Source organism: Tasmannia lanceolata, unplaced genomic scaffold (genome assembly GCF_043159265.1).
Source record: "Tasmannia lanceolata isolate RefF3 unplaced genomic scaffold, GAP_Taslan_0.1 ptg000008l, whole genome shotgun sequence".
In the NCBI taxonomy this organism is placed as follows: Eukaryota; Viridiplantae; Streptophyta; class Magnoliopsida; order Canellales; family Winteraceae; genus Tasmannia; species Tasmannia lanceolata.
Window position 1 is genome coordinate 23,639,023 of NW_027518685.1, and position 11,776 is coordinate 23,650,798.

At 37.8% G+C, this 11,776-nt stretch overlaps 1 protein-coding gene and 1 non-coding gene across 2 annotated transcripts; both read left to right on the forward strand.

The window, feature by feature from the left end:
* On the forward strand, nt 1–9,164 carry LOC143884881 (replication factor C subunit 3-like). Its single transcript, XM_077388723.1, has 11 exons — nt 1–718; nt 2,136–2,246; nt 2,334–2,366; nt 2,455–2,614; nt 2,698–2,876; nt 4,950–5,086; nt 7,214–7,309; nt 8,140–8,209; nt 8,285–8,362; nt 8,445–8,568; nt 8,936–9,164. Exons 1-11 carry the CDS (start codon nt 383–385, stop codon nt 9,013–9,015), a joined length of 1,404 nt encoding a protein of 467 aa, XP_077244838.1. The 5' UTR covers nt 1–382; the 3' UTR covers nt 9,016–9,164.
* Nucleotides 9,165–11,183: 2,019 nt separating this feature from the next.
* Nucleotides 11,184–11,255, forward strand: TRNAD-GUC (transfer RNA aspartic acid (anticodon GUC)). Its single transcript has one exon. It is a non-coding gene; the product is annotated as a tRNA-Asp (tRNA).
* Nucleotides 11,256–11,776: the final 521 nt, after the last annotated feature.

The window sequence follows — 11,776 nt, forward strand, 5'->3', positions numbered from 1 at the left end:
CCGCCCCCCAATCTCCCGCCCCAAAATTCTCACCCCCAAATCCTCCTCATCCGCCCCCACTCTCCCCCGCCCCACCTCCATCCGTCCCTCCAAAAAGAAAAAACCCGAATCCCGAAAACCCAACTCCAAAAACTCAGACCTAACCGAAAAATCTCTCGAAGAATTCAATAGAAGAAACAATGCCGAAGCTAAAAAAAATCACGAGTCTAGCCCTTACTACAGAGGCCTTACTGATTCAGCCCTCCATTTAAACCGGATCAAGGCCGGTTCGAGTCCGGGTCGGGAAAGCCGGGTTAGTGTTGGTACGACTGGTTCGTTCTCGACTGTTTTGATTCGGATTCAGTCATGGGGAGCTTCTTGTTTTAAGGGAAAACCTAATTCTATGAATGGTAATGTAAGAAGGGAAACCCTAATTTCAGTTGTTCCTAATCCTCCGAAGCCGTTGGATCCTTCTTTTAATTCAATGAAGATTGAGGGGGAGATTGAAATTAGGTCTGTGAAGGAGAGTGAGATTGTTCAGATGAGTGAAGGGAAGCCATTGAGGGAGAGAATTGAGATTGTTCAGACAAAAGGGAGTGATTTATGTAATGATTTACAGGCTCTGACGAAGGTGAATAGGGAGAAGGAGAAGAAGTTCATTTGGGGTGATTTGTATCGACCTAACGCTCTTAAGGATTTCATTTGCAACAGAGATAAAGCCCAGTTGCTACAAAACATGGTAATCAAAAGAAAGAAAGAAAAAAACATTTCTATTTGAAATTTTTTCTGGGTAATCTTTTTTTTCAATAATTATGGTTAATTTAAAGGGATATCATCATAAATTGAATTGGGCTGGTTCAAGTAATCTTTTTTGGTGTGTTAAAAAAGTAGAAATTTTTAGAAATATTTTCCCTGCCCTGTTTGGATTGCAAGAAAAATATTTCCTGATGGAAATTTTTTTCTTAGATAAATTTTTGTTTCTACAATTTACTGGAAAATGATATGATTGTGGTTAGTTTAGAAGGACATTATCATTAACTGAAGATCCCTACGAGTAAAAAATTGAATAAAGTTGGTTCAAGTAATCTTTTTTTTTTTGTGTGTACAAAACTTAGGAAATTTATAAATATTTTTCTTTTCCAAACTTTTCCAGAAAATTCTTGCAATCCAAGCAAGGCCTTCCAAACTTTTTCAGAGTATTGCTTTGGTAACATATGTTGAGGAAAACGGGTTCGCCATTTTTCGTTATCTTCTTTTCTGAAAATTGAAATTATAGGCCATGTTTACTCTCTTTGTTCATGCTTGCATACACATAAACACACAAACAACACAAACATGGAGTTCTCTTGGTGTGAAACAACCAATTACTCCAAAAGCTTAAGCTGTTAGAGTACGCGTTATGTAATCATTATACTTCAACACTCTCCCTCAACTGTGGTTGTACGGGCCCTGAGGCAATAGCTCCGATACCATGTGAAACAACCAATTACTCCGCAAGTTTAAGATTCAAGTGTTGTGATCATCCGATCAATCAGCATTTTTCTGAACAATTGAATTGTTAACTCTAAATTCTGCTGTCCTTCCAAAGCATCCAATGGACTTTTGGTCAACATAGTTAGGAACATCTGTCAATGTGATTTTCAGGCCGTGGCTGATCCAAGAGTTGGTTGTACTTGGATCGGATTGGATTGAGCTTTTGCTGAAAAATGAATTCAATTTAAACGGATTGATATCAAGGTAAAAGCTTCATTCAAATTACCAAAAAATGACCCTTGTTGCACCCCTTCTTATCACCAATTCCAAACATGGGTAGAGATGGTTTTATGCATGTATCTTTGGTGTGTTATTAGAACAATTTTCTTTCCAATATATGGCTGTTTTTCTGTGTAAAACAACTAGGTATTCACCAGTATGAAAAAAAAAGAAGGGAAATGCAACAATCTAACAAATTTTGGTAACTTTATGGGGTAAATTATATCGTTCTGGATAAATTGGTATGTTAGATGATGTTTTGGGCACATTAAGTATTTTTCTGTTTATTTTTTTTCCTTTCTCATGGAATCATATTGTCATTGTAGTGATATTAGTATTATTATTCCCAAGGTTGGAATCAAATTAAATGCATCTAATGCTATTGGTTCTCATGAGGCTTTCAGGTAGCCCAGAAACATTGCACTCATTTTATATTTGAAGGTCTTCCCGGAGTGGGGAAGAGAACCATGGTCTGGGCTTTGTTGAAGGAAGCTTTTGGGCCTGAAAACTTGAAGGTAAAAATCAATTGACTGGAAAAACCATTCGAAGGTCATTATATGTGTTGCTAATGTTTTTTTTTTTTTCATAATTCTCTTGCGCAGACCAGAGAGGAGTTGAAGCAATTTCAATTAAGGGTATTTTTCGGTGATTTGGTCTCCATAGTCATTTCTATAGTTGAAATTCTATTAAAATTTTGAAATTCGTGCATGAATTATACTCCAGGGAGAACTTGTGCCTAATATCAATGTAAATGTGAGAGTATCTTCCAAACACTTGGAGGCCAATCTAAGTGAAATGCATGGGTATGAGAGACACATCATAGTACAACTGATAAAGGAAACCCATCCCCCTAACCTGCATTGTGATCATACTAATTGTCGAGGTATATGGCTTCCTCATGTGATTTTATATATCTAAGGTGGACTGATGATAAACTTTGTAAGTTTTCCTCTTGATTCTTTTCAGTTATTATTCTCTACGGAGCAGACAAGCTTTCTACAGATGCCCAACATTACCTCCATTGGGTTATGGAGCGGTATAAGAGCTGTAATAAGATCATCTTTTGCTGCACCGATGCATCTAAGCTTCAACCCATGAGAAATATTTGCACGCTCATTCAGCTTCTACCACCTTCAAATAATGAGGTAATCTCTTGCAATCAAGGCATCGATCGACCAGATAACTTATCTAGTCCGTCAACAAGAAACAGAGTGGGGCCCACGTTGTTTGGGTGATGCAATGCAAACCATTCATTTGATGGGCCCTGACATAGATAGGGTGTGCCCAAAAAATCAGCTCCATAGGATAATCCTGACCCTTTGATTTGTGGAGGTTAAAATGGACAGGTATAAACCTCCAAAAAACTGTGCATTTTTAACCTCCACAAATCGAAGGGTTAGGATGATCCTGTGGAGCTGATTTTTTGGGCACACCCTATCTATGTCAGCGCCCATCAAATGAATGGTTTGGGACCACCCAAACAATATGGGCCCACTATGTTTCTGGCCATCAGACCAGATAAATACAGCCCATATATATATATATATATATATATATATATATATATATATATATATATATATATATATATATATATATATATATATATATATATATATATATATATATATAAAGAGAGAGAGAGAGAGAGAGAACGGTTTCTACACACAAGTGTAGATAAGTTATCTACACATTAGCTTAAAATACAGTGGAGGGCATATTGTTTGGGTGATCCAAACCATTCATTTGATTGGCCCTCCAATAAATAGGGTGTCCACAAAAAATCAGCTCCATAGGATCATCCTAACCCTACGATTTGTGGAGGTAAGATGGACGTGTATAAACCTTCACAAATCTATCCATTTCTTGCCTCCACGGTTCGAAGAGTTAGGATGATCCTATGAAGTTGATTTTTTGGGCACACCCTATCTATGTGAGGCCCATCAAATGAATGCTTTGGATCACCCAAACAATGTGGGCCTCCACTGTATTTTAAGCTAGTGTGTAGATAACTATCTACACACTAGCTTAAAATACAGTGGAGGGCATATTGTTTCGGTGATCCAAACCATTCATTTGATTGGCCCTCACATAGATAGGTTGTCCACAAAAAATCATCTCCATAGGATCATCCCAACCCTATGATTTGTGGATGCAAAATGGACGTGAATAAACCTTCACAAATCTATCCATTTTTTGCCTCCACGGTTCGAAGGGTTAGGATGATCCTATGAAGCTGATTTTTTGGGCACACCCTATCTATGTGAGGGCCCATCAAATGAATGCTCTAGATCACCCAAACAATGTGGGCCCCCACTGTATTTTAAGCTAGTGTGTAGATAACTTTATCTACACTAGTGTGTAGTAACCGTTTTCTCATATATACACGTCCATTTTACCTCCACAAATCGTAGGGTTGGGATGATCCAATGGAGCTGATTTTTTTGTGGACACCCTATCTATGTGAGGGCCAATCAAATGAATGGTTTGGATCACCCAAACAATATGCCCTCCACTGTATTTTAAGCTAGTGTGTAGATAACTTATCTACACACTAGAAACCGTTCTCTCTCTCTCTCTCTCTCTCTCTCTCTCTCTCTCTCTCTCTCTCTCTCTCTCTCTCTCTCTCTCTCTCTCTCTCTCTGTATATATATATACAGAGAGAGAGAGAGAGAGAGAGAGAGAGAACAGTCCCTACACATATGTGTAGATAAGTTATCTACACACTAGCTTAAAATACAGTGGGGGCCACATTATTTGGGTGATCCAAACCATTCATTTTTAAGGCCCTCACATAGATAGGGTGTCCACAAAAAATCAGATCCATAGGATCATCCTAACCATTCGAACTATGGAGGCAAAAAATGGACTAATTTGTGAAGGTTTAAAGACATCCATTTTACCTCCACAAATCGTAGGGTTGGGATGATCCTATGGATCTGATTTTTTGTAGACACCCTATCTATGTGAGGGCCTTTAAAATGGATGGCTTGGATCACCCAAACAATGTGGGCCCCCACTGTATTTTAAGCTAGTGTGTAGAGAACTCTCTACACATATGTGTAGGAACCGTTTTCTCATATGTATATATATATATGGGCTGTATTATATCCTCCACAAATCGTTGGCCTTGCCATTGCTTGTTTATTTTACTACTTTAAGTCATTTAGCTCATGGATTTCTTATCATGTTTAACATAGGGTTGTTTCATTTTCTAGATTGTCGAAGTCCTGGAGTATATTGCAAAGCAAGAAGGCATTGAATTACCTCACCAACTAGCTATTAGAATTGCAGAGAACTCTCAACAGAACCTTCGGCAGGCAATCCGGTCATTTGAAGCCTCTTGGCAGTTAAAGTAATGATATATCTCCCTGGGAATGCAGTTTCTAGATTATTCATTATCTTAAATCTTTTTCTTTCAAATGATCACTTTAAAAGGGATGAATCTCTTAAATTCAAACTCATAGTCCAATAATTATATACTATTTGGACAAACATCTGTATTTGTTTCTACAGTGCATTTCTTTTATTATAATAGTTCTCCCTTGGAGTATTTGTAGCTTGGGATCTTTGTAAGGTGTTTAAAAGATTATTGAGAAAACACCAAGACCACTTCATACTATTTCTTTTTTTGCCATCCTATTGGGAGTTGGTTCCTGTTGAATTTCAAACCATATGCAAAGCACACAATGGTTTTTTACATGGTCCGGCATGGTTGCCAACATCCACCGGTGAGATACAATTTTCCACTACGAGAAAGAAACAATGAATAGGACTACAACAGGATTAACCCAAAACCCATAATCGTAATCCTTTCCCTCTTCTCAACCAAGACCGTACACAAAACAAGAGAAAAGTATCTTCTATATATCACCACAAGAGGCATCCACTCTTATTCTTTTCTCGCCAAGGACAAAAACTGCTCTATTTTCTTCTCTCTGTCACTTCTTCCTCTTGTTCGTTGGTTTTCTCCTCTCAAAGATTGAAACCTAGCCCTAATCTAACTAAGAATCGTTGGTTTCCTCTTCTTAAAGACAAAAACCTAGCCCTAATCTAACTAAGAATAGTTGGTTTTCTCTTCTTAAAGACAGAGACCTAGCCTTAATCTGACTAAGAAACCTAACCCCCCACCACCCCCCTCACTCTCTCTCTCTCTGGTCCACCTAAGATACTACAAAAGAGAGCCACAAGGGAGAGATCCACTCCTAGTCAAACTAGGATAGGCCCACTCCACTTATGTGGAAAAGAAGACACCAAAACTCAACAATCTCGACCTTGGTTTGTTTTCTAGCCACTTGAAGACTTTCATTGACGTCTCTACCAGCCTGTTGTCATCGTAAACCACCATTGGCCTTCTAAAGCACTAATTACATATCACCGAGTCAACTCAGTCCCCCTTACTAAACTTGGACCCGAGAATCTATTCATTTCGGCTCATTTCTATTTGCCTATTATTGATGGAACTATAGGGTTTAAAGGGGATGCATCAAAGGGGTCCCTTCCCTTCCCGAGGCTTTACATGGACCTCCATTCCTTTTCTTTTTAAATGCCTTTTTGCTTTTCCACATTAAAAGGCGTATGTAAACAGAAATATTGTCAGTATACTTTGGAGCCTGGATTTCTTTATCCATTGTTTCTCTGTTGTCCCCTAACTTTTGTATGCGTGAAATCATTCCTGAATATTAGAGCACCAACCACGGTTTATATCTCTTGATCTTCAATGTAGATTGAACCTGGCCATCATTCGCTAGAAGAGGAACATCATTTTCCAACATTTCCCTTCGAGAAGACCACTTCCTGTGGATTTTCCAGCGGGCCAAACAGTTTTAGTCTCATAACTCTTCTTGTTGTGCAGCTTATGTTAATTTGATCATACTAGCACATTTTATGTACACTATAGTTGCTAAATGCTACTTTAATATCCACTGGGGGGCCCTAGAATGACTGTTAGTAAAGGCTACATAACCAGGCCATTCGAGAGTTCCAACTAAATGATTAGTGGGTGAAAAACAAAAAAGGCGTTTGAAGTGAGGCATTTACTATGAGCTAGACTCTTTGAATTTTCTGCCATTACCTGATCTGTTTTGAATTACAGCCCTGTAGGATAGAATCCTACTATCTATTACGTGCTCTAGTATCAATGTGAATTCACTTACATTAGTGCCAAAAGCTTTTAAGTTCATCCAAATTCAGTTAAGATGTCACATGTTAAACATGTATGTAAACAAATATATGCTGCATACACTTCACTATTAGTTTATGGGTATCTTTTTTTTCTGAAGGATTAGTTTATAGGTATCTTTTCTGAATGATAAATGTAAGTCTGTTTACTTGCTACTAATAGACCTTGTCAATGATTCTTTTCTGTTATATTATGTGCTGTATTCAATCGTTTTGTTGTTGAGATTTGTAAAAAAAATAGAAAAAGGAAAAAGAAAAAAGAAAAAAAAAACTGATTTCATTTTCATAACTTGAATCACAGGTATCCATTTACCGAAGATCAGGTTGTTATAACCGGATGGGAAGAAGACATTGCCAACATAGCTGAAAGTATTATTGATGAGCAGAGCCCACAGCAGTAAGTAGCTTCTTTAGTAGGTTAGGTTTCACACACGCACACGCACGCACGCGCGCACCACTAAAAGTATTATCTGTGTGTGTTATAAGTATTATCTGTGTGCGTAGCAAAGCTTTAAGTGTATATACTAGTATATGTTACATAATTATATTTATATGAATTGCATGTGAAATGTGGTTAATATATTATGTATAAGGGAGTTGCCATCGCAGAAGGCATTTCGCGGATAGCCTGTTGCATGTGAGAGCAGCCACACAGGCTCACTTTTCATGTGAGAGCAGCCACCTCATGAATGAAGACAAAATCTGCTGAAAAGTGAGCCTGTGTGGCTGCTCTCGCATGCAACAGGCCATCCATGAAATGCCTTCTGCGATGGACGCTAGCAAATCCCCAAATATTTATTTGACCTACATGTGAAATGTGGTAGTTACTGAATATTTATGTGACTCAAGTGTTTAATTTTGTCGAACCATTATAGGTGATTATTTTTGCTCATGCGATGATTTTTGAGTGTATATTTGTGCTTATTCTAGCACTTCCTAAAGTTTTATTTCAAATGTCCATCATTTGCATATGTTTCCATAATTTTACAGGATTTCCACCGAAATTTTCATCGAAAACCAACATTTTTCCATACCAAAAATTAACCTGAAACCTTGCTTCCGTGTTTATATGAGTTAGTAGAAGGGATTCCTCTTTACAAAAGTAAAACCATACCTTGAATGCGTTAGTGGCATAGTAAAACCATACCTTGAATGTGAGTTATAATCTCCAGTTTTATGTACTATGAATAAAATAAAAACAGCATGTAATTTATATCTATTTCACAGGCTATATTTCATTCGCGGGAAGCTTCAGAAGCTTATAGAGCATAACGTGTCTCCAGAGTTCATATTCAGTGTAAGCTTCCTGAACTTAGTACAATTGGCGTTATTTCATAAATTCTGCAATTTCAGCTAGCATTCTGTTAACCAGACTCTGGTGGGAGAACTAAAGAAGCGTTTGGAGGACCATTTCCGGCCCAAAATTGATGCCTTATACCTGGAGTACAACGTAAGGTTTAAGATCTCATTTCTCCTTTACTAGTTTATGTATAATGACACTGCAACTCATTCTTGCTTTCGCTGTTACCCAGCGTGATAATGGATTTCTCTTGGATGGTGAGAAATCTGTAGTTCTTGTACGCAGACAGGAAGAATCCGACAAAAGAAATAATGACCCAGTGCGAAGGAATGTTCATCATTTCATGAGGATCGAAGGTAAGTTATCGAAATTTCTCATGGGGATTATTTTAGGTTTTAAATGTTGGTTTCGGTGTCGGTTTCAGCCACAACCGAAACCGAAAATTTTCAGTTTCAGCTGAAATTTTGGCCGAAATCATGTAAAATTTAGGAAAACAATTTTGGTATTTTACAAGATTTTGGTGGAAATTTCGGTAATTCCGGTAATTGTGGCAATTTTGGTGGAAATCTTGAATTTCGGTCGAAATTTCGGGTCCATGTACTTTTGGTGTTGGCCCTGGCCGAAATCCGAAGTTTCGGCCCGAAATTTCAAACCATGGAATTATCTTCCTTTTTTGGCATTTTTTCTTGATAGTCACAAACTATTCTATCTTTTCCTTGACAGAATTTACTGCAAAATTCATGAGCTTCTACAAGTCTGGTGTCAAGTACAACTTAGGAAGGGGTAATGGTTATGAAAGTTAAGAGGACTTACTACTTGTAATGATGTTTCACATATTTATGTACAGAAGACAGGGTACATGCATTCGTGGAAATAACTTGAGAACCATGTATTCTACCTTATTATGGTACTGGTTTTTACCTATATAATAGGCTGGAAGAGCCTTTTTGTATTCAGATTAGCCATGAAAGCTCCCTTCGTTGCTCATGTGTTTTGTTGCTCATGGAACAAGATCTTTGCCAGTTGCAGAGAACTGAATATTGAAGCTCCTTGTCACCAAGACCCAACTACATTCCTTCCCTTTGAAATGCACATAAGAAGAAAGCAGGCAATCCGAATGATGCCATGACGGGTGTCTCGATCCTTAATGGATGGAAACTGAATCTCAGAAAATGAACTTACAGGTACTTTACTGATTGCACAAACTCATGCTAATGCTTGTGATGGATTTGGATTTTGATATTGGTATTCTAGCATCATTTGAATGTTTCGAAATGATATTCAAAGTGGACAAAAAAAATTGTGGATTTTAAGTACGGAGACTGAAGATCTACTGAAACATAGCGTTATAAAAGTCTCTCTAAGTGATGCATACCCAGTTGGATTGGGCAAGTCAATGATTGACTCGACTGAGTTGAGCGAGTTAAAACTGCTTAAATATTTGAAGTGGGGCTGCAAAATTGGTTTTTGCCAAATTGCCTAGACACTCACTTGAAAAGACAAAACTTGTTTTATATCTACTCATCAGTAGATATTCTTAGAGCAGGTTACAAAGCTCAATTGAGAGAGCTTCCACATCAGTATATACCCTTGGAATAATGAGAATCTTCTCCGAATCACTTCGGAATATCTCATTTTTCTGCATGCTGAGTCGAATTCAGTTTCGGAACTTCGTTCTCTGATTTTTTTTGTTTTCCATTCTTGGCAGTGGAAAATCTGCTTAAACTTTAATTTCTTTGGTTGGAGTTTTCTAAAATGTAGAAACTTTAGGGTATGTTTGGTAGCCATTCTCTCGATTGATTTTCTGATTTGTCACTCTAGAGAATGAAAAAGAAGAATGGGGTATTTTAGGTGGATATTTTTCGAGTGTAAAGGGGTTGCTTAGGCAATTCTGATCCATTGGAATGATTTCGATATTTCAGGGTCAAAAAAATGGAATTAGCAGAACGGTTACAAAACATGCCCCTAGCTTCCAATAGAGTGATAATATTTTATCGAGAACAAATGTCAAAATGAAGAGAGGATAGAAGCATGGTAGCTAATACAGTGTATTTTGGATGCATGTGATCATTCTTCCTACTTAAAATAAACAACTATTAGGGAATTCAAGGTTCCTATCCCCCTCTTTTGATCATCGTTTCCCATTCAATCTTGGGTGGGTTGAGTTGAGCTTCTGCTTAAAAATTCATTGAAATCAACCCCAACCCCCACCGAATTTTATGGTAAAAGCTGAACCCGAATTCCCAAAAAATCGACCCAAGTTGCACCCCTGCTAACAAGCTATTAACATTTAACAAATAAGAGAAATTTTACCAACATCCAACTAAGGCTTGCATTATCAGCTCATTCGATTGTATCCTAGGTATCTCATAGAGAATTCTTTATATCTTTCCTTATGAGATAGAAGAATTGAATTCTTCTGAATTTCTGAAAAAAGAAGAAGAAAAGGAACGTACCATTCAATGAAACATTTTGTTCGTTCGGTGCCCCTTAGGCAACAAGGATTTAGATCAAGTTTTTGTCATTGGGTAGAGAGCCGTTCAATCTTCATCAGACATCAGTGAATGTGACGGTATTGAAATCATGAGTGGGGAGTCCATGGGAAACCAATTGGGTCAGCTATACGAACATTCGGGGCTTAGATTGGGGCTTACATTGTCGATAATAACAACCTTTGATTAGGAGATTTGATGAAGCCTATGTAATCGATCATTTGGTCTCTTTCTATAACTCTGGTTGGATCAATATCTTCGAGTTGTTCATCATCCTATAGAGGCCGTTTGGATACATGAATTTTATAAGCTATAAACTTGAATGTTATAAGCTGATTTTCCTAATTTTACAACCCTTGATCATAAGATCGATGTATCCAAACAGCCCATAGATAATTTTCGAACTTATTCTTTAATTAGAGACATCTCATTACTCAACACAAGCCAAATAACTTTTACACAAAACAATAACAATAGAAGTCGTTGTAGTATAGTGGTGAGTATTCCCGCCTGTCACGCGGGTGACCCGGGTTCGATCCCCGGCAACGGCGTTTACTTTAGGTCTTTTTTTCATCTTTTACATTTTTCGTTGGCCCGTAGGATTATTCGCACCCCTGATAACGTGATTTGACATCAAAAAACGTTAAAAGTCTGCCTCAAATACAATTGACGTTATAGTGGGTGCGAATCATCATCATACAAGGGGTGCGAATTTATCATGGCCCTTTTCTCTGGAACGTAAAGAATACTTACCGTTAGGAAGGGCTAAGATCATTGGCAATGGTTCAGATCAATGGATAGGATCTGTTCGCTACGTTTCTTGATGAACTGGTGTGACCCACTTTTTTAGAAATATATCAGATGGCTAGGAATGAACGATGGTTTGGATAATTTTGATTCTGTGTTGCATGCATTAGTCGGTGCCATCAAGATTGACCTGACCTAGTACGGCTATAGAATGTTAACGGATCCATATGCATGCTCTGTTGTGCTCAAGTCCAATTAAGTTAGGACCCTGGGGTCCATTTGAAAGCTTAAGTTGTGTGTTTAATCCATTTGAGTATTCAATGGG